The sequence below is a fragment of the Mangifera indica genome, chromosome 8, assembly GCF_011075055.1.
Source record: "Mangifera indica cultivar Alphonso chromosome 8, CATAS_Mindica_2.1, whole genome shotgun sequence".
Lineage (NCBI taxonomy): Eukaryota > Viridiplantae > Streptophyta > Magnoliopsida > Sapindales > Anacardiaceae > Mangifera > Mangifera indica.
In genome coordinates this window covers 10,822,054-10,846,133 of record NC_058144.1, presented here as the reverse complement: position 1 = coordinate 10,846,133, position 24,080 = coordinate 10,822,054, and the positions used below count along the sequence as shown (strand labels likewise).

General features: G+C 32.7%; 3 protein-coding genes across 4 annotated transcripts; 1 reads left to right on the top strand and 2 right to left on the bottom strand.

Annotated features, from left to right (window-relative positions):
- Window positions 1-164: 164 nt before the first annotated feature.
- Window positions 165-8,333, bottom strand: LOC123223354 (ATP-dependent DNA helicase Q-like 2). Of its 2 annotated transcripts, none has more exons than XM_044646508.1 (20): window positions 8,203-8,333; window positions 7,909-8,129; window positions 7,595-7,741; window positions 7,291-7,506; window positions 6,836-6,940; window positions 6,613-6,717; window positions 6,214-6,336; window positions 5,374-5,462; window positions 5,032-5,068; window positions 4,920-4,953; window positions 4,000-4,052; window positions 3,841-3,918; window positions 3,690-3,755; window positions 3,469-3,535; window positions 3,323-3,376; window positions 2,366-2,473; window positions 1,831-1,895; window positions 1,511-1,589; window positions 694-914; window positions 165-550 (listed from the first exon to the last, which is right to left on the bottom strand). In XM_044646508.1, the coding sequence occupies exons 1-20, from the start codon at window positions 8,264-8,266 to the stop codon at window positions 350-352; spliced, it is 2,133 nt and encodes a 710-aa protein (XP_044502443.1). In that variant the 5' UTR covers window positions 8,267-8,333; the 3' UTR covers window positions 165-349. The 2 variants fall into 2 exon arrangements, with proteins under 2 accessions (XP_044502443.1, XP_044502444.1); XM_044646509.1 differs by having other exon boundaries at window positions 7,909-8,124; window positions 8,203-8,313.
- A 122-nt stretch (window positions 8,334-8,455) lies between these two features.
- LOC123223355 (phytochrome-interacting ankyrin-repeat protein 2-like) lies at window positions 8,456-10,736 on the top strand. Its single transcript, XM_044646510.1, has 4 exons — window positions 8,456-8,802; window positions 8,967-9,094; window positions 9,887-10,058; window positions 10,202-10,736. Exons 1-4 carry the CDS (start codon window positions 8,682-8,684, stop codon window positions 10,414-10,416), a joined length of 636 nt encoding a protein of 211 aa, XP_044502445.1. The 5' UTR covers window positions 8,456-8,681; the 3' UTR covers window positions 10,417-10,736.
- A 1,750-nt stretch (window positions 10,737-12,486) lies between these two features.
- LOC123222952 (F-box/kelch-repeat protein SKIP25-like) lies at window positions 12,487-13,975 on the bottom strand. The gene has a single exon (XM_044645982.1). The coding sequence runs from the start codon at window positions 13,729-13,731 to the stop codon at window positions 12,580-12,582; it is 1,152 nt and encodes a 383-aa protein (XP_044501917.1). The 5' UTR covers window positions 13,732-13,975; the 3' UTR covers window positions 12,487-12,579.
- Window positions 13,976-24,080: the final 10,105 nt, after the last annotated feature.

Below are 24,080 nucleotides of genomic sequence, written 5' to 3'. Positions count from 1 at the left end.
GTTCAAAACTACGGAGACCCAAATTATAATATTTCTGTTTCAGAAAATAAACGAAAGGCGGTTTTTTTTTTATCCCATTAGACCCAGAAATGCCAATTAGGTGCGTGTTTTTCTAGGCTGTAACTGAGCATAATACATGTGCCAAAAATGCCGAAAAATAGATATTCAAAAACTGGAAAAGTTATATTAAAAATAGCTTAAATCATAACATACATTTACATTCAGATGTCTCTGCCGGCATTGATGATTGTTAGTAGCAGCAGCTCCAGGAAGTTCACAAAATTTTCCAGAGCCTTTCACACTAAATCATCGTTGCTCTCAGGAAATTCACAAAACTTTCCGGAGTCTTTCACACGTCTTCACCATCGCTACTCTCAACAATGACAAGCACCTTTTCTGTCTTCAGGCGCTTCTTAGCTCTAGTTTCACTTGTTTGTCCTTCACTCGCAGCATAGTCATCAGGTTGGTCCGCAATGGTGCACTTGCTGATTTCTTCAAGAATTTTGGTCCCATACTTATCTGTCTTCAACTTTCCAATTATCTTCTCCAACTGAGAATGACATTAGATGATATACAGTTATGATTTCGATTATTATAATGATCCCTAAATTGATAATTTTGTAGAAGTTTTCAACATCAAAGTCACTAAATATGCATCTCTTCATAGGGAAAACTGACATGGTTGAAACTTACCTCTTCCATCGAATTGGGCCTCTGGGCAGTTATAATTCTGATCATTTGACTAGACAAAACAGAATGAGGAAGTATTCCTCCATCAGCAGCAGAAAGTTCCTTCCTTAGCTCATAAAGCTTAAGCTCCAATGAAGATGAGCCGACACTGCATTTGGTTGATTTCTTTCCACCATTCGTATTCTTCAGTCCGCCAGAAATCTCAAGTTTAATGATCTTCTTCCCTGTTAATTAATTGTCAATCATAAAAAATAATTGTAAAATATAGCACATGAATATTTGGGTTTGAATATGATTATATTATCTGATGAAATATATTAGACGAAGACAACCATATGTTAATCTGGAAGGGAATATTTAGTTCTGTTTAAGTTTTAAAGCAAAAGCAATTTACATGGAGGCCATTTAATTTCATCTTGAGGATCTCTTTTTGAACTCAACAAAGGCAAGTAACAGACCATGTTATTAGCACATTGACTCCCTCCTAACTGTAATCGATCTGTATAAATGACAATTTTTCTAACAAATGCAAAATTTTGCCATGGAATCTTCCATGATGAATGTGATGAGAGTATAAAAATGTTGAAAATGAATGAGCATAAATGACCTAGAGTTAAAAGACAAATAGCCTAAGATCATGTTTTAAACTTATATTGAGCATCCAAATCATCATGAACATATCCATTGAAGAAAAGCTCTCTATGAACAAGGAAAAGGAGTAAATATTAAAGTGTTAAATAGTAGTATATAATCTAATCATAGAAATCTCCTATTCAAAGTGTATAACATGTCATCTTCCTTGGAAAAAAAAGCCACATACCTAGCAGCACTTGTCTTGCCAGAGGTCCTACTGTTACATAAGCATTTGTAGAATAAGCTGTATGCTGAAATTCTTCATTCTGGAAAAAAAAAAACAGATTTCCATTACAAGCTGAAATGGTAAGACCATAAACAGATTGAATTCTGTTCCCTTTATTAGAAATGACTATTTGAGCTTATGTCTTTAAAAGTTTGAAATAAAACACTCACTTAATCTATAACAAAATAGAACATTTTCCATAGTTTTTTAAGCCAGACAAGTAAATAAGCAGAAGCTAGCTCATATGAAAAGATTCCATATCTGAAGGGTCTATATCTTACCAAAACACGATCTACGATAAGCTTTAACACAAGCTGTTGTATTTCTTCTTTCTTCAGGTCAGAACCTGATATCAGATGTCAGAGAAGGGAAAGGCAAATTAAAGGAAAGTTAAATTCAAATAACATTAATGGTGATGCATCAACTCCAAGAAGTGCTTACATGATTAAGATAGAGCTGGACATAGAAGTCTTAACATGAACAAAATATACTATCATTACAATAGCTATATTACACAATGTTAAGGAACAATTATTGAAAATTATAACTGTCACAAGCAACTTATGCCATATCAGTATTAAAAGACAATTTTGTATTCTTTAAGCAAAAAAGAATACTGTAAAAGACCCATAAAGGTTTATCTTCCAAGTCTTTAATAGCCAAAAAATTAGCCTAGAGACCCTCTATAGTTTTTAATGCAACACCCATTTACCAACCCAGATATTGAAGATAGCTCTGTTTCATGTCTTTCTATTGTTCATAAACACGAGAATTTTGATCATTCATCCTGGGCACAACAAGAGGCACAAAACCTACCTAGTTCCTTATGCTTAGTTTTCATTTTGTCCACTAGTTGCAACAATGTCAATCTCTGATCATTCTCTTTCATGTCTTGCAGGAAAGAAACCATAAATTTTGCATGACCTGCAAAAATAGGCGTATTATGCAGAAATAAAGCAATTACATTTGCCTTCTAATTCGTTCATTAGATATCAATTTTATATTAACAAAAATAAAGAGAGTAAGCCTGTAACATCAAGAAAGTTTCAGCTGAATATAGGCCATAGAACAGATTTAAACTTTTCAGTAAAATAATTATAAATAGTTGGAAAATATAATTTTGGCTAGAAGCAGCACACTGACTATAAACAACCACAGTTGCAGAGTGCTTCATGGCCTCCATAAGCCCACAATCTCCCCTAACAATCTGGGACTCAAACCTGTTAACTCGCTTTAAGACTACTTGCTGGGAAAGGACACTAACCAACCACTGTAAAATTTAAGTTGTTAAGGATAGGCAGCAGAATTTAATTCTTTAACTCACAACCATACACTAAATTAACCAACCCGACCCCATGGTACTACTTAGTGCACTTCCGTTATAATATTTGATCATTTTACTGAATACAGTCCCAAGTTGGAAGTGTGTCAAACACCTGCCTTGAAGCATTTAATACAGTACCAAAATTTTGTAGTGTACTATCCACTATCCAGCATGGTAACCAAGCCATAAGAGATTTTACCGCTCAAGGAAAAACCGTGCCATAAGAGTTATTATCTCTTAAGGACAATAATGGAGTTCCAAAAAGGTACCATTAACTAAGGCAAAAAGTTATAGTTTACCTTAGGGGCAATGTAAGAATTTTAAAAGCAAAGGTAGAACACACTCAAAATTTTAATAATATCAGACATATAGTGACTGAATTAGATCAGTGCCTAAAAATAAAACCAGAAACCATATATTTGTATAAATTAATAGAAAAGGAAACATACGAGATACATCAACTTCTTTAACCTCACTTGAGAATGCACAGTTGTCACACATCCCTATGAAAACACAACATTAACACTATATTATTCAAAAATCAGTATAAAAAATTTGAACAAGTCACCAGAATTTCAATAACAAAAAATGATACCATTGCAGTCCTGTAATGGCTCAGCAAAATGCCGAAAAAAAGTACTTCGTCGACATTGCTTTTTAGACTGGTACAAGTATACAGATCAATTAATGTCTAGAGATAAAATATTTCAAGGTCCATCATTCAAAGCAATGATGAACAACAGCTCATGCACTCCTTATTGGTTGATAGCAATACCATAGTAAATAAAAAAATTAAAGAAGTACAAATGCTTGTACCTGGCAATATCGTACAATGTCATAGAGATTCTGCAATCCAGAATTCTCGTAGAAGACCATTGAACTCTGCTCACAGAAGTGTCACAATTTACAAATAAAGGAATAATTGAGAAAATATAGCATATATTCGGAATGCCAAACTATATAGTACCTGCCTAGGAACATCAGCAGGCCTAAAAAAGAGTAGGCACTCAGAAGGAAGTCCGTCTCGTCCAGCACGGCCACTTTCCTGCAGCAAAATCAATTACAGAAAGAAGAATATATGGGGAAAAAGGAAAAAAATATTGCTTACAGGGGAACGATTAAGAACCTGATAATATGTTTCCACTGATTTGCTCAGACTGTGATGGATGACAAACCTGACTACAAGCAACTAGTTATATTAAATACAAGAACATGTATAGAAACATATATTTGAAATGCAAGAATTTATTATAACATTGAAAACAGGAGAGCAACATAATAGAGAGGAAAATTCATATTTAATAAGAAGGCAATATGTGTTGGGTGTATCTGTGAATAGATCTAGAAATAAACAGCACAGAAAGCATGTTAATAAATTACGGATTGGGGAAGTGGTGAAGGCGAATAGGTAGAAAAGAAACTTCTGTGAAGCAAAAGCACTCACAGCCAGAAGATTCCAGTCACATGGGCAAAACAAAAAGAGAGAGATAATGCCAAAATTAAGAGAGGAATTATTAATATAAAATGCATTTCTGGTGAAAGAACAAGGCACAACCAGAAGAAATTTAGTTTCAATTCATTTCTATTAAAATGTTCACATTCACGCAACTAAAACACTAATTACATATGTTCCAGTAAAAAGAACCTGTTGGAAGAATTAGAACAATAATTCATACAATTGAGGTATATGTTTACTCAATGTGCAGATATTTCTAAGAATTGTCATACAACCGATTGAACCGCAAGAAAATCTGGTTTAACAATCAATCAAAATGTACAAGTAATGCCCAATGGAAAAGTGCCATAATTTAACTCTGTTTTACTCTTCCTTGGGTTCATTTTAGCAAATAAAGATACATTACTGTGCCAATACTGTATTTTCTCATATAAATGATATTATATGATGGACTAGTCCATTTTCAAGAAATGCCTTAAAGTTCTCATACACAAAAGAGTGAAAACCCAAGAATTACGGCTAGAATTCAGTCTGCTTCTCATTCACAATTAGTGCTAACAGCTGCACAAATTTGAACTCACAATACTAACCATCTGGTTTGTTGATCCCCATACCAAATGCCACCTGGCATGTAAGCAAAAGTATTAGAACCATAAAGCAATATCAGCACCAATAAAAACTGATAATCACAATTTTACATACCGTACCAACAATCACTTGCAACTTATTTTTGCTCCACCTTTCATAAATTTCAAAAAGAAACGTATAAATGATTCAATAAATTAAGCATATATATGAGACCATAAAGTAAAGCCATGACAGAAACGGTGTACTGCTCATTGTTTTATAGCTTCAGAAAGCTTCAGTAAAGACACTTGTATTGTTTTTTGTATAGCAAGCAAAATTATACTGTATTACAATGTCTTCTAACTGAGCAGTATATTTAAGATGGCAATACTATGCACCTGATACCACCTTTTTAAGATATTCACTAAGCTCCTAAAACATACTTAGGAAAAACAGTACTTTAATATATATTTGTACCTCATATGAACTTTTTCACGAACATTCACATCCATGTCTGCATGATAATAATCAGCTGAAATTCCTCTCTCACGTAACTCCTGAGCAACCTACAACTCTTGACAATGAGCTAGAAATAAACATTCACTCCATCTAAACGCTAGATATTTCCTAGCACATCCAATACAGACTAAAACACAGATGTTTAGATTAAAATAAGAATGCTATCTCAAGTTTCAAAATGAAAATTAAAATTCATCCCATCAATCAGAAAGCAACCTTCAAAGAAAATGAGCACCTAAAACACCCGGGAAACAGGAGGCCATATGAATTAAGGTTGTTGCCAGATAATGTCTTGGAAATGATTTCAATGTTTTTACAGGGTAATAATTCCAAGGGAGAGACTCAAATTTAGCAGGAGTTAACTATGTGTTATGATTCCTTGTACTATTTTGTTTTAAGTATTCCGTAGTGCAATGGATTGAAAGGACCTAATATGTGGCATCTTGTTGAGTCCAAATTCCTTGCAAGAGTGCTTGAATATCAAGAATAAGTCAAGGCAGGTTCATTTTAAAAGAGTTTTATACACAACAATTCTACGATTTTGACATTATTGTCTTACTATCATACTGATTTCAAAAGGTTAATTCAATTTGCATGTCCAACTTGTATGGTCAAATACAGTCTTAGACACTCTAACATTATTATAATTTAACGAAACTGCCAACTCCTAATCCAACAGATATATGACTAAAGCAAAATCCATAATTTTAAAAAAAAAAAACCACTCCCAATCAAGATGAAGCAAATGAGATGAAATAAAAAGGACCAAAAAGACAGACAAAATTGAAAGTTATGAACCTGTTCACATTCCTTTCTAGAAAAGCAATAGACAATCCCTGACTCATTCTTTGGATAAGATTCTTGTATGAATTCAGCAATTTCATCAACAACCACCTTTCCCACTGATGATTTTTCTCGTACCTGCAATGAGAGAGTCACCATAATTTTTTTTTTTTTTCAAGAAACGGAAACAAATTCATTTAAAGAGAGAAGATGATTAAAACTAAACCAAGGGTCCAAAGGATGACATGAACATCAAAATCAGCCCCCCCAGTAACAAATACATGCTATGTAGATCCTACACAAAGAAATCTGTACCCCTGGCAATATATCATCTCAAATGAAATCACCACATTAGCACCTAGACTGTTAAGTTGGAAACTACACAGATCAAACAAAGATCACCAGTAACTATACCATATAAAAGAGATTTGGTCTGTTGACCGTGCTGACAAATTTAACACATTTTGGAATGTGCAACATCTCCATTAGATCATATTGGACTTTCTGGGTAGCAGTTGCCTGAAATGTAGGTTAGAAAGCAAACTTCATTAAATTAACCCAAGAATTGCAGCTAGTACACAAACAATAGATCGTCATTTTAAATAGATATTTTATAAAGAGGGAGAAATTGGCATACAGTCAAAGCCACCATAGGAACATTGGGGAACTGAGTCTTAAGAATGCCAAGATTCTTGTAGTCAGGACGAAAATCATGACCCCACTGGCTACAACAATGAGCTTCCTGCAAATCAACCCAACCAATCAAACTGTTCCTGTTGATGAACTTTACTAAATGAGATCACCATTCAACAGGTCAACATTAAGAATACCAAGTGTGGCTAATAATCAAAATTAAGTTTTTTTGCTGTCACATGATAAGTTTATCATACAACACGCACAATGATATATACCATATGCAAGCATCAAAATGATTCCATAGAATTTCTACAACAAACTATGAATTATTGTCTGTCAAGAACCCTACAGTGAAAATAACTTTTTTATTGAAAAAAGTGTGTGTATGTATATATATATACACACAAACGTGCACGCATTGAAAGTCAAGTCTAAAACATTGAATCATATACTTACATCGATAGCAATTAAAGAAAAACGACCAACATGATGACTTTTTTCGAGTTTCGACATAAATCTCTTGCTTTTTGATATCTTTTCTGGAGTGACATACAATATTTTTAGCTCCCCTTCACCTTTTTCAAGGGCCCTGTATATGAATTTCTCATTCTCTTTAGTAGTTGTTGATGTCAACATGTATGCTGGAATACCTAAAGCAGCCAAGCACATAACCTAAAGCATTGAAGTTTGTAAGAAAAGCTATATAAAGCAAAATGTCTGTACACAACACTTTGTTTATTTATAAATAAGCAAATAGCACCTGATCCTGAATCAAAGAAAGCAATGGACTGACAACAAGAGCAATTCCGTCACGAAGGATAGCTGGAAGTTGGTAGCAAAGGCTCTTGCCACCACCCGCAGCCATAATCACCAGAACATCTCTTCCACTCATGACAGCATTTACAATCTGGTAAAGATAGAAAATTAATTACTAGTCAACCAAGTATCTGCTTTTGCACACTTAATGCACACTTAGAGCAATCAAAATGTTGAACCCCACTCTACTACCAACTAAAAAAAGCATAAAACAACAATAACAATAAATTAAGTAATTCAGAAACCAAACTAAACAACCTCCCGCTGATTAGCACGATAAGTAGAAATTCCAAACACATTGAGCCTAACGTCATCGGCACGAGAGTCCCACTCAAAATGCCCCGACCAGTCTTCCACACCAACCGAGCCACCACACTGTGTACGGCTCACCGATGCTTCACATGCTTCCAATAAAGCCTTCAGTTCCGATTGCCTCTCTTGCAACTTCTCTTGCCGATCAAGCAATTGTTTTATCTGGTCTGTAATGTTAATTAGTAGTAAAAATTTCAAAATAAATTCGAATTTTATGATTCAAATACGTTTACACCTCACCTTGCACAAGTTGGAGCTCAACATTAACGGTATCTAACTCTTGCAATATCTCTTCAGTGTCCATCGTCGTCGACGGCGACTGAGGGAGACCGAGCGCGAGCAAAGGAATAAATATATTTATGTAAATTTGGTTTTATTTCTCCATTAGAAAAACCGGCCCATAAAATATCATGGGCTACGAGACAGGCCCATCAAAGCCCAATATTTTTTACCATGAATAGAGCAAATCCCCTAGAACTTGAACTGGCATTGTCGAAAAAAGGAAAGATATCCGGTGTAAAAGTATTCCTTGGCCCCTCTCTTTCAATTCATTTCTAGTAAAATTCTTCCTTCTTTTTGCAATTGGGGCAAAAGTTTTAGCTTTTAATGTTTCCTCCCAAATCTCTTCTTATCAAACCCGGATTCGTCTAATTGATCTCTCTTTAATCTACGAATATTCAGATAAATTTCTGTGTTTTTAGGATTCTTAATCGATTACTATGTTTATTTCATCTTTATCTGTAGTTAATTCCGTCGTCGTGCGTCAAAATCTTCGCGTTTTGGGTCCTGGTCTCAATCCGTTCTCTCCCTATTGCGTTGCCAATCACACCTCTTCTTCTCGCTAATTTCTGTTTTCTCCTATCATGTAAATCGGCTTCTTTGTTCGTTGTTTTGTTTTCAGTCAATTTGCTGTTGCGAACAAAAGGATAATTGAATTTTCAGGGTTTGGTTTCTGGCGGTTTGATTAAGAAAATTGGAAAGGATGATTGACAGCATACCCCAAGAGCAACTGGGTCCGTTTTGTTTTCAGCGTAAGTTGTCTAAAAAGCGATTCTTTAGGTCTCTGGTGGACAGGGATGATAGGGGTTGGACCTCCCTTCATATCAGTGCTCGTAAAGGTGACCTCAAAGCGGTGAGTTGTTTTATTTATTGATTTATTTACGCTTATTTATCTCCTTCTAAATAGCTTTAAATTTTGTTTTAGATAGATGTTTTCTTTTTTGGGTTTTTTTTATATGTTTTTGGAATTAATTGTTAGACCGGAAACAAGAAGAATGCTTAAGAGAACTTGGGAATATTTTATTTGTATTCTAATTATAGCTGGATGGTCGTCTGTTGTTGCACTTAGGTTGTATTTATTACTCTTTTCTTAACCCTTTTTTTCTCTTTCCTGCCTTCATATGCTTACATCAAGAAGACTAACTGATTAGTTTTAACCCATTTGAGAGACATACTTTCTAAATGAGGTAGAGTTTAATTTTGTGCTGGTTCCTATCTTTATGGGTTCAACTGTTAGATCATGAACTAATGACTTAATAAATCATGAATCTCCCAAATTGCGGATCTTAAAAAATCATTACGAGTGTTTTTTAATTTTGCCTTCCTTTCTTTCTATGCGACGTTGCTTGTAACCACAGAACTATGGTTTCAGGAGATTTTACAAACTTTGACAGTTGGGTGCTTCTTAATTGTTTAGTTTCTCCATAGATCCTTCTGAAAATTTAGTTTTTGATTCTTGTTTTGTATTATGTCTTTGATCTTCTCCTTTAACTTTTTATATTATAATGCTAAAATGAGGCTGGTATATTGTTCAGGAAATAGATTATTGATTTCTATCATAGTTGCGATGATTCCTGATTATCATTTTGTGCCAAGAATTTCAGCATGGGTGAATAGTTGTTGATTGAAATTTTCTTTGGAGCAGGTGAAGCAACTTATTAATGAAGGAATGGATGTGAATGTGTCGGCATGGGGCCCCAAATCAAATGGGGTTAGCCCACTTCACCTTGCTGCTCAAGGCGGCCACATTGAAGTCATGGATGAATTGCTTGAGCAGGGTGCTGACATTGATGCTAGAACCAAGGGTGCTTGTGGCTGTAAGTATTCTCATCAATAATAAGTACTCTTTTTTTTTTTTTTTTCGGCAATTCACTGTAAGAGAAACTATTTACTTTATAATGTTATGTGCTACTGACTCAACTCTAATGGTAACCATTTCTTCATGAACATCTAAAACCAGGGACCCCACTGCACATTGCAGCCAAAGAAAGAAAGAGGGAAGCTGTTAAATTCCTGATTGAGAATGGAGCATTTTTGCCGGATAACATCGACGATAGCAGATTCAATCCACCACTTCATTATTGTCCTGGTCTTGAATGGGCATACGAGGAGATGAACCGTTTTCAAAGAGAAAATCTATCTGCAGGCAAGACCTCTTATAGCTCCGAGAACTGAATGCTGTTGCTTTCCATCTCATTCACGTGAAAGCTTGTTACATTTTCTTCTGGTTTGGTATTTGCAACTTTTTATGCGTTATAGTCTCGTCCTATGTCCAGGAAAGTCTGCTGTGCGATGATGTTTGGTTTCACTTCTAATATGGGTGATGTTATGATAATGGTTTCACTTCTAATATGGGTGATGTTATAATAATAGTTGTATGATTCAGATGCTTGTTCACATTATAAGCAAACGATGTTAGTAGCCAATCAGGCTTTGGTTGTATTTTGTGTCCAAGAACTGAATACGAACTTGATTAAGGTTGGTGCTTCTGTGTATGCCTTTAGCTGTTATAACTAGATTGTTGGTTCTTTACATTGGGCAAGGAAAATCCTTTTTTCTTTTTCCCCACCTTGGGGGCAATGAATTTGATGCTTTCTTAATTCTAATCTTTGCAGTGTCCTAAATCATATAGTGGGTTTAATTGATGGGCTAAACAATTTGGCCCAAATCATTTGAAATGGACAAATGTACGTAATCAGGTTAAGGGGGCAGCACATTTGCGGACAATGCCAACATTCATGGGAGCCCTAGTTTTTTTTTTTTTTGAAGGAAGAATTTCACTTAAGTTGAAACGTTCTTTCTAGGTTAAATTAACTAGTCTAAGTAGGTCAAGTTTTAGGTCTAATAGCTGGTCTTATAATCAATGGATTAGATAAGAGTATTATCTTAGTATAATGTGGGAGACTTAATCCAACCTCTCCACCTTGAAATCTGACCTTTTTACCACCTAAATCTAGGGGCGGATTTGGGTTAGAATGAGACCGAACATTCCTTGGTTTGAGTTTGATTTTGATAGAAATGGTTTGGTTGAAATTCAGTTTGAGTTCGTTAAGCCAAAATTAGATTCGGTTCAGATAAAAAATGATTTAATTCGATTTGATTTGAGTTTGGCTTGATTTTATAGCTCTAATTAATTATTTGAATTCGTAGTTCGATTCGGTTTGAATTAATGGTTCAAATTGATAGCTCAATTGTATAACTCGAATTTGTGATTTGAGTTTGCGGTTTATTAATAAAATGATGTTATTTTATCTAAATAATATTTAAAATTTCTAATTCGAGCAGAATAAAGTTGTGTTTTTGAACTACTAAATTCGAGCTGATTTGAGTAATGAATTCAAATTGAATTAAACCATAAATTTGAACTATTAATTCGAGTCACGAATTCAAATTAGATTTGAATCGAGTCAAATTAAATTAACCTGAATACCTCTTGGGTTTAGCTCAGTTCGAATTAAAAAATAAATCAAATCTTTTTATTTAAATTCAATTCAAATTTTAATAAAAAAAATTGAATTAAATTAAATCAAATCAAATCAACTTTTAAAATCAAACCAATTTCGACCATATCAGGCCTACCAAAGTCACCCTTTGGGAACAAATACTAACAATTGGAGTGGAGAGCCTGTCTCATGACAAGAGCATTTCAGTCTTGTAATGTGAACTGATATTAATGGTTTGAAACTTTGAGTTTGAGAATATGACTGATTAGACCGCCACTTGGACATTTGTCAAACATTTTCTCTGCCAAAACAGGGAAACACCAAAATTAATGGTGGCCACCGGCAATTGTGGCTTGGTTTTAAACATTATATATAAAAATAAATGGTGTAATTTATTTATACAAAATAAAATTGAGTAGATAGCATTAGAGTAATTTTTAAATAAAATAATATTATACAAAAATATCTTAAATAAATAAATTGATACATATTTATAAAGATTATTATATAATTAAATATTATTTTAATATTAATTTAAAATTATTTAATTATATGATAATATATATTAAATATATATATTTATTTATGTATATAAAATAAGTCGGTTAGTTTTTATTTTTATTTTTATTCTATAAATACAGTTTTATATCATCTCACGAGATATTGGCGATATGTATTTTAAAAGTTGGTCCTTGAGTCTTTAAATTAGTTAAGAATCTAAGTCTACATTCTGTGCTGCAAGCAATCGACAAATTTTCACTTTTAACGCAAGCACCTATTAAATTAATTTCTAAATTAATAATTAATAATTTAAATCTGTGTATATTATGATCTCTTACAAGAAATTTTCAACAATTTCATAAAAAATTGCGGGAAAAAAATAAAATAAAATCAATCAAGACTTGCTTGTAACCGGCTGGCTCATCCGAGGGAGGATATGAACCGTTAAAGCTAGGAACCCATTCGGTGTATCCACCACCCACATCCGCGGCGGTGCTGCCACCACATCCACCACCACAATTCCACCCTCCCTATCAACAACACAAACTCTCCCACCGCCACCGGTAATCTGTTGAGCTTCGACGAGCATATTGGATTGAATTATCTCAATCCAATCATCCTTCCCTTCATCATACTTTCTCAATGCGCCGTTTCTCTCATCCACCATAAACATCGCCTCCTCGTCCACGGCCGCCACCGGACCCCTCCAACCTTTAATCATCCCCTCCGGCATCTCCCGCCACGTGTCCCCATCAACGTCATAAACTACTCCTTCCTTGGCGCCGTACCCTTTCACATTTACCATACATAGCTTCCCTCTCCACCCCACGGCATCGATGGCGTCTCTGCAAAATCTTCCATCTTTAAGCCCCTTCATCTTCTCCCAGCTCCCCACGTCACCATTGTGATAATAAGTATTATTATTATTGGTTTTCCACAGATCCCACTTCTCGACCGACCTCGCCACGTCGGTCGAGAAATGAGATCCGATGCCGCTCGCCACGTAGACAACGTTGCGGAGCGAGCCGGCAACGCACCAGCGGCGTGGGGTCAGGAGCGGGGGCCCAAAAACCCAGTTCCGGTGGATGGGATTGAACAAGAGAGGACGCGTGAGGGCGGGGTTAAAATTATGAGTAGTAGCAGCGAGAAGTACGAGCTTTCCGGAAACGGAAACGGACTGAATCGGAAGCTTCCGGGATAAAAAAGAAGGGTGATGGAGGAGGAGGTGGATCGGAGGATTGGACGGCGGAGGAGGAAGAGCTTCCCAGGAGGAAGAAATGGGATCGAACGAGTAAAAATGAAGAATTTTATCAGATTTGGAAGAGAAAAGAGAATATAATGCAAGAAAAGGAGGGAAAGAAGGGGAGTAAATCAACCGTCTCCAAGAACGGGAGATGTTGAAGAGAATAGAAGGGTGGATTCTGGAGAGGCAAATCTGAGCGATTTGATCGGGAAGTCCGGGAAGTAAAGGCGGCCGCTTATCGTCAGTTTTTTGTTGAGTCCGATGTTGGCGCTTGGAATGGACATCAGTTTCAGTTTGAGACATGAGAAATTGGCGACGACCGGACTTGTGTTTTGTATCTTGTGTTTTGGCGACAACGGATGGGCAGTTCGTTGTGTTTATGTCATAAGTCTGGACCAAAAATTAAAGCCAAAAGCTGAATTCAGAAACTTTATTTATTTGTAATTAAAGTAGGTGATGCCATTAATTGCTGCAGAGAAAGCTTGCTCCGTGTTTCCAATTTCGCTTTCATTTTAAGGTGTTTGCATGAAAGTTTAATAATATTTTTATGAAACTTTCTCTCTCTCTCTCTCTCTCTCTTTTTTAATATGAATCTTTGACTATGATCCAAATGAACAAATCTAGGGAGGTTGGGGCCCGGGGATGAGCCGGCATTACAAAAAATCTCGGTTGAAAGGGGCGGCTCAACAATTTCTCAGCCAAGATTTGCTTTATTTACACTTTTTCACAAGTTTTAGATTAATATCACTTTTACCCTTTAAATATAATACATCTTTCCCCATATTAGAAATTATTCACTTAAAATATGTCAAAACTCTAATCGGCACCATTCCATACAATAAAAATAGGGTTTTTAAGTGGCATATAGACCATGTCACAATTCAAATAGTGCGATATGATTGAAATTGCATATGAGATGGCCGATTTACGTAATCTTAAATCATAGTCTCAAAAGATAATCTAGTCATATCATACTCAAAATAATACAATTTATGTTAAATCACACTATCTAATATAGAATTCTAACGAAATTTACTCATATCATTAGATTGCATTATTCTGAGTATGATTTTGGTCAATCGCACCATCTTACATGCAATATAACCACATTTGTGCTTAAAATTACGAATGAATTATTTATTTTACCCTTACAAGAATGATTAAAATATCAATTATACCCTTACAATTATCTCTTCGTTTCTATAAATGGGTTTACTCATTTTATCATCCTCTTCTCCATTATAAAATTACAAAAGTTTAGTATTATTATTTTTTTTTTTTTGTTGGGTAAGCCACAAAAGTTTGTAAGCATACTCAAAATTCTCTTCTTTTGATGTTGTTTATAACAAGGTCGCTTTCTTTACAGCAACTACTCAGTGCCGTGAGCCTGTTGAACCGCGTAATTATGCCATAAATTATATACAAAAGCTCTTGCTTTATTATCACAAGTCAATTATTCCACGTAAATACAACTGTTATATTGAAAGACTGCTCCCCAAAATGAGACTCATATGGTAATTTCACAACCACAATTAATTCGGTCAATGACTATGAATATAGACACCCGTAGATTCGATAATTCGTATTATCGAATTATATTTGTATTAAATCAGTTTGAGTTTTATATTAAAAATCTTTAACTATAACCAAACCCAATTTAAAATCATGTTAAAATTTTTTAACTCTAACTCAACACTTTAATATTCGAACTAATCTGATCCAATCTAAATTAATCTAAAATTATCTCTTATTTTAACTCTTAACAGTATTTTTATTGTATTAATTTTTTTTACTAAATTATTCAAACATACTATTAATAAAACAGATAATATAACATTTTGTCTTATTGATAAATAGTTTAAAATTTTACATTTTAAGACTTTTAAAACACATCGATAATTTGACTAATCAAATCAAATTCTTACTACTTAATAATAAAATGAAATATTTACATAAAAATAAAAAATAATATAAGTAATTATAATTATACAAAGATACAACTATACACAAAAGGTATAACATGTAATTATAATATAAGTAAAACCTTTAAAATACATTTATAATCTTATTTAATAATAAATTAAAATATTTAAATAAAAATAAATAATAATATAAAAACTATAATTATATAAAAATATAACTATACATACTCTATAAAGATTTCAACTATTGTTTATTGGTATTGTTTATCAACATTTCATTAATTTATCCATAATATTTCTTCAAAATATTCGAGTCAATTCATGTCGTATCGAGTTATTTTTGTGTAAACTCTAATATTATCCGAGTTAATTTCGAGTCATATCAGGATGCTCTGAAATAAATTTATGTCAAAAAACTCAATCTTAACCTAATATTTTTTATATTATATCATATCCAATTAACAAATTATATTGAAAATTGTCAACTCTAAATACTCAAATAATGGATCAAACCACGTAATATTTGTTTTTTTGGTCTCTATTTCTCCTACACATTAACCCACTTAATCAACACTACTTACCTATATCATATAGCATATACGGAATTATGTAATAATTTCAATTGACATTATTGTCGCTTGTATAAGATTCAATATATTGTGTGCTTTTAGTCTATGTACGTAAATTCACATCAACTAGGCCTCGCACCGTCACATATAGCATTAATATAGTTTTAGTGATAAATACGAAATTATTAACAAAAATAATTGATCACGGGTTAACTAAAACTGTTCTACGTTGTCAATTATAATAATGAAATCATATAATGTATAATATATTAAAATCAATTTTTTTTTATCATATTATGTGATATATTTTTAGAAAAATAAAATAATAAAAAATTATAATTAATATATAATTATTTTAAAAAATATTATTAATTTTTTAATTTTTTTTATATATAATTATTATATTATTATTTTTTAAAATAAATATATTAATTTATATCTATAATTATATTATATTATATAATATATACTGTATTATATATTTATTATATCATATTAATTTAATAAATTATATAATATATATTATTTTTTATTTATATTATTATATATGATAAAATTTAGGGAGAAGGACTATTTCCCACCCAACTTTTGATGCGTTCTCAAAATACCACACACGCCAGATGAAAATCCAGTTTTCCCACCCATGAGCTGTTAATGTGGATGGTTTCTGTTTGCATAAGGGTAAAATATCCATTTTACCCTTGTTAGATGAAATGACAAAAATACCCCTCTGCAAAATTCATCCCAAAATTGATGTGAGGGTTTTCCTTCACCCCCTTTAGGTTTTAGAAACTAACATTTCACTTTACCTAAAGTTTTTAAACTTTGAAAACTAATATTTTCACCCCCAAACCTAGGGTTTCCAAATTTTTCAAAAAAACAGTCGCCCCCCATAACTTTCAAAACTAGCAGTTTCACCCCCATTCTTCAACTTCATCTCCCGACGTCGTCTCCGGCGTAGTCACCTGCCTCCTCCTTCTCCTGGTGCGACGGCGGTGGTGGCCGAAGAATAGACCTGGCCACGGTTCATGAACCGCCGATTTCGGTTCAGAACCGCCGGTTCACGGTTCGCAAATATAAGGACCCTGAACCGAAATCGTAACAGGACGGTTCGTCCACGGTTCGGAACCGTCGGTTCCGGTTCATGGCCCCGGTTCGGAACCGATATTGAACCGTCAATTCTAATATATAATCTTGATTTAATTTTTAAATTATTAATTACAATAATTGAAATTTAAAAGAAAGGCTTGGACTTAATTTTTCAATTAAGCTTCCTACGTATCTTCTTGGGGTTTAGAAGAATTAAAGTCTACGTAGTTCTCTTACCTTTGCATATCTAATAGCTGGCAGTACCCCCTTACCTTATCATTCGCCTCCACTATCTTGAGTATTATTTCCCGTCGTCATCGAACTATCCGTAGTTAAATAAAGCGATTCTTCATTGAAGTCCACTTTTATTTCTTGTTGTCGTAATTCGGCTCTTGTCCAATCGTCCACGCATACTTGAGCTTCAATAGATTATTTCCAAACCCAAATAGATATGCTTATTTCCATATGAATGATCAAATTTCTGTAGTTATTAGTATTACTAATTAAATAATTAATGGCGAGAAGGAGAGACCTGATTCGGACACGTGCTCAATGCATTGTATCTCAAATTTCTATTTCTGAAGCGCTGCTCACATGGAAATCTTAACATGAAGATTATATGGAGGCCAACGGTTATCCTTATTAATAATAATAAAACTATGAATAATTTTATATGTATCTATTTTAGATATATAAATATATATATATTTATATATATTATTATATGATTAGGTATTGTTTTATTTTCAATTCAAAATCACTTAATTATATGATGATATATATAAGTGTATATATATTTATGTATCCAAAATAGATATACAGAGTTTTATTATAAAACTATAGACATATACTTTAAATACATAAATAAGTTTATATTTAATATATATTATCATATAATTAAATAATTTTAAATTAAATACAAAATAATAACTAATTATACAATAACACATATAAATATATATCTATTTATATTCTTAAAACATATACACATGATATTGCCCTATATGAATAATATAAGAAATGTACGTAAAATAAGACAAAGAGCAATGACTATTTCACTATATATTTTCACTATTTAAATTTGATAAAACTATTTTATATAAAAAAGTCAAATTTATTATGAAATGATTGAAAGTACAAAAAATATATTCTCAAATAAATAAAACTTTACTCCCAAAATTATATTAAATATATTTATATATTAATTTCAATCAGAAATAATAAAAAGATTAAAATTAACTATTATTCACCTGCAAACTTTGTATATTCTCTGAAAATTGGTCCCCTGCAAATTTTTCTTCAAAAGGCAACGGTTCCCTGCGCAGGGAACCATTGCCTTTTTAAATAAAATTCAAAACAAAATCAAAAAATTTTCAAATTTTTTTCGGTTCAGTACAGTAAACCGCCGGTTCATAAACCGGTGGTTCAACGGTTTCAATTTATGTGAATCAAAACCGAACCATAGAGCCACGATTTCGGTTTCGGTTCAGTCCGGTTCTGGGTCTTCTGATTCCGGTTCTGGGTTTATCCAGGCTGGTTTCGATCCGATTCACGGGCCAAACCGGCCCATGGCCAGGTCTACCGAAGAAGGAAGAGACGGAGATCTCCTTCTCCTGGTGCACGGTGCGACTTTGTCGCACAATGCGACGAAGAGACAGAGATCTCTTCGTCGCACCACCGTGCGACGAAGAGGTCTCTCTTCGTCGCTCCACCCAGACAACGAAGGACGACTCTTCGTCGTCCTTCGTCGCTCGTCGCGTCGTCCAGACACTACGACGAAGCGTCGTCCTTCGTCTGTTCTTCCAGATCTGGATGACGCTTCGTCGTCCAGATCTGGGCGACGAAGGGTCGTCCTTCGTCGTCCTTTGTAGTCGGAGATCTCCCATTGATCGATTGTAGCGGCCGTCGGTGGTGGCCGGAGAAGAAAGCAAAACCCTAGGGGGTGAAATTAAAGTTTTCAAACTTTGAGGATGGGTTAATTACTTTTTGAAACCTAAAGGGGGAAACGGTTAAATTTTAAAGTTTTAATGTTTTAAATAGTAAATGATGATTTTGCCCCTGTTCCTAATTGAAAAAATGGATGGCAGTTTGGTCATGGGTGAGAAAACTGGATTTTCATCTGATATGGGTGGCATCTTGAAAACGCATCAAAAGTTGGGTGGGAGATAGTCCTTCTCCCTAAAATTTATTTAATATATTATAGTACACTAATAATTAGGTTGTCAACGCGTTTACACATTTTGGGGCAGAGAAGGGCATTAGAAAGAAAAATAAATAAATATGATTGACAGAGCTAAAAGTTTTGTGTTAGGGACAGGTGGCATACATAGGACAAACCGAGGAAAAGGTCAGGGACTCAGGAATAAATGTGTAATTCTTAAGATTTCAATACGCGGAGTTAAGTCGTCGATGAAAGAGTTTAATTTAGGCCAAATTAATTGGTCCCACGCAAGGTTAGATGTAATCTTATCTCACACACACTAATTTTTTAAAATTTAAAACCTTATCATAAGTAAAATTTTATTAAAAATTTTAATTAAAATTAAAAATAAAATTATTATTTAATAAAAATTTAAAAATTAAAATTTTATCAAATTTTTTTTCTTAATTTAAAATTTTAATAATTTTTTATTTAAAATTTAAAAAATGACAATTTTCTCTTAGAGTTTTTTCTCTTTCTTTTTAATGACTTTCTTTTTAATTGTCAATTGACCTTCCCTTCTTCTCCATTGGCGAGTTATTCCCCCCTTCCCTTTTTGTCTTCATTGGAGACCCTCATCTCTAACAAAGACAAAAGGGGTGAGGGTGGGAAATGAGTCACCAACAGAGAAGAAAGAGGGAGACCAACTAACAATCAAGAAGGAAGTCATTTGAGAGAAGAAGAAAAAATTATTACTTTTCAAACTTTAGGTGTGTAGAAATTATTAGATTTTTAAATTAAAAAGAAAAAATATGATAAAATTTTAATTTTTTTAATTAAATGATGATTTTATTTGTAACTTTAATAAAAAATTTTACTATAATTTAATTTATGAGTGAGACTATAGATTTTTAAAGTTAACATACAGATTGCACCTAACCTTGGGTGGCATCAAAATTATCATTTTAATTTATTATTGGGGTAGAAAGTTAGTAAATGAATGTGTCTGTATATATATATAAAATTTAAAATTTACACACAGTAATTAAAAAAGTTTGAATTGTTTTAATTAAAAATTTATCACAAATTTTCAATCACTGATCCATTACAATTTTTAATTTTTCATCAAAATAAATATTATATTTTTATGTTTTCTGAAATATTATCATAATTATTGAGTTTAGATTATATTATTTAAAATATAATTTTAAAATTGATTTTAATTCCTTAAATATTCAAATTGTCGCATTGCAGTGGACTTGTTTTCAAGGTAAAAGCAACGGTTCCATGGCTGCAACGATTTTTTTTTCTCTATTTTCTGTTGATAACCACACAATAATTTTGGAATTTTTATTTATATTTTCTTTAGCCAATTGGATAAACAATAATATTATATGTATAATTTTATCTATAAATAATAATAATAATTATTATAATTATTATTATTATTATATAATTAAAATATTATATTATATTTAATTTTTAATTATATTATAATATTTTGTTATTTATATAAAAAATTATACACAAAATACAGAAGTAAATATGTATTGAGAATCTCGCACCAAAATTATCGTATCGTATCGCGCATGATATAATTAATAGAACCTAACCAGACATACAAAGACACGTGGGCTAGCGTATGATTCGCAAGAGGCAATTTTGTCGTGACTGAAAAAGGCTGGGACGAGATTAGATGCCTTCTCTCCTTCCGTCACGCGCGGTCCATCATATTCACTTGCGCTTCCACTGACGCCAACTATTTATTTATTTGTTATACCTAAATCACCGTACACCCACTAGGATTTACTTTTAAACAATCTACTCCCACTTGTTTTTTAGAAACTGTGGTTATACCACAACATATTGTTTATCTTTGTTCTTTTTTTTTATAATTTTCATTGTAATTTCTAATATTTATTATAAAAATTACTTAAATAATTTTCTATATTAAGTCTTTATTTAAAAAAATATATATAGTTACAAAAAGTAACAAATTTTAAATATGAAAACAAGGGGGGTAGATTAACTACCCATATATATATTATAAGGATTGAACCTAACCATAACTAATCCACCAACAAAGACTTTGTCTTGACATTACTATAAAATGAAACATGCTATTACAAAATTGAAGGGCGATATATGATAGTTTATGAAAAACAAAAAGGTTTGGGATGTGGGAAAACTTTTATAACTGGATAATGTTACTTTGATCTAGCGTTTATGAGTTTGTTTTGCTTGAATTAGTATATACGGTTCTTATAATTCCAAAATATTATTATTTACATAAAGGTGCGAATGATGGGCACGAAGAGGAAATGAACAGAAATATGAAACCTCGATACTAGCGTGGGAAATGAGGATGAGGACATAAAGGCTGATGACAACTACAAGCTTTTTGGAAAGGCCAACTTCAAAACTCTTTAGTCCTTCAAAGGCCATGACCACATACAAAGGTGGTGGCGGGTCTGTCAAGGCATTTTTGGCGTGGCCATATGTTAGGGAAATTGAAATTTTTAACCTTATTTTAATCTGTGTATATATATATATATACCATTCATTTCAAAACTTAAATAAATATACCACAACAATAATCTACTTCTCCAAAATACCCCTCTTGAAATAACTCATTCAGAGATTCTCTTTTTTTCTCTGTAACTTTTTCTCTCTTCTTTCTCAACTTTCAAGTGAGGAAGAAATCAAAGAAATCCTCTTTCTTTTTCTCTATAATTTTGGAATTGTACTGTGAAAAATAGAATAAGTACTCTAGAATAGAGTCAGTGCTTCAAAAATAAAAGAAAAAAGAGAAAAACTGAAAAGTGAAACGAATTTCAGATTAAAAATTTTTCGAAGTAAGGATATAAAACAAAAAGAGTAACCCACCAAAAATCGATCACATCCACTTCATACCTTATATTAGATCTCAACTACTAGAATGATCAAAGAAGATAATTTAGTAGGGTTTAACTAAAAGAAATGAAGGGTTGACGTTTAACTAAAAAAAAAGTTACTAATTGTTAAAAAAACAAAGGTTTTAAAAAGGGTTTGCTTGACGTTAATGCCAAAGGTTGGCAACCCTTCGCAAATAAAAAGGGTTAGCAACCCTTTGTAAATAAAAAGGGTTGGCAACCCTTTGTAAATAAAAAGGGTTGGCGTGGGTTGACGCACCAACCCTTTGCAAATAAAAAGGGTTGGCAACCCTTCGCAAATAAAAAGGGTTGGCGTGACACCAACCCTTGGCGTTGACGAGAAGGGTCGCCAACCCTTTCCAAATAAAAAGGGTTGGCAACCCTTTGTAAATAAAAAGGGTTGGTGTGACGCCAACCCTTGGGTTGACGTGCCAACCCTTTGCAAATAAAAAGGGTTGGCAACCTTTTGTAAATAAAAAGGGTTGGCGTTGTTGACGAGAAGGGTCGCCAACCCTTTCCAAATAAAAAGGGTTGGCAACCCTTTGTAAATAAAAAGGGTTGGCATTGACACGTCACGCCAGTCCTTTGCATTTTAAAATGGGTTGGCGTCTCAACGCAGATGCCAACCCTTTTTAAAATAATTTTTTTTTTAAAAGTCTCAACGCCAACCCTTTTTAAATTTTTTTTTAAAGTCTTAAATGCTATGAATTTTTTAAAAATTCATTTTTTTTTAAAGTCTCATCACCAACCCTTTTTAAAAATTTCAAGTGCTTCAAGATGAAATAATGTACTAACATGAATATGAATAATGCATCAAGATGAAATAATGCACTTCCATACTTTCAGCAAGTACAATGAATATATATGAATAATGAATACATCAATATGAAATATTATAATGAATATATATAAATAATTCATTGACATGAATAGTGCATTTGCTTTAATAATTCACTGACAACCAGAGGAGAATATATTCCTCACGCTCTTGTTTGCGCCTTCTTATCTTTCACGTGGAAGTTTTGCTTGCTTGCTTTCTTATATATGTGCAAGTTTTGGCAAATATTTTTTGCCGAAAGTGTTTGGTTGCTTGCTTCCATATTTTCTCTAAAAGTATTTGCTTTCGCATAGATCATTGGATTATTTTCTCGGTTACGAAGAAAATTCAACAAACAGCTTCATCGATCATCGATACTATCAACGTAATGGCAGTAAGAAATGTTAGGTTTCGTTATGTTAAATGAAAGTAGAAATATATCATATCAAATTTAATTTTGATCCAAATTCAATGTAAATTAAATTTAAATTTAGTCTGAATTTAAATTAATTTGATTTGATTGGATTAATTTGAAATTTGGTCTAAATTTAAATTAATTTGAAAAAATTGGATTAATTTGAAATTAAAATTAAAATTAATAATGAAATTGTTCAAATTAATTTGGAAATTGAAATTGAAATTAATCTGAAATTGGGTGAGTGGCGTACCGTGGTTGGTAGAAATGCCGAGGCAAAATATTTCACTAAAATTATTATGAAAGCAAGCAAAACTTCCACAAGAAATAAAGATGAAGAGAACCAACTCTTCCAAAAGAATAATACATGATAAGAAAAAAAAATATTAAAAAATTAGATTGAAAGCACCACATGCATTTTATTATAGTTTGTAGTTCAGTATATTTTATTATGGGAAATTGAAACTTTATTTTTGTTTGCTGGTGATTCAAATCTAAAATATAGCTTAAATGACATTTAAAACTCAAAAATGATAATCTTACATCAAATATTATGAATACTCTAATTTTTTTATCTTTTTATGAAAAATGACGTCATGCATATTAATTTACTGATAATCTAATTTTTTTATTCTAATGTTACATTAACTGATGCTAATTATGTTAATTTAATAATGATAATCCAGTTTGTTTGATTAATCTGTGATTAAAATGATTGTCTTTCATTAATGTATTTTAACGAATTAATATATATTTTCAGGCATTTGCAATCAACTACCAAGAGAGGG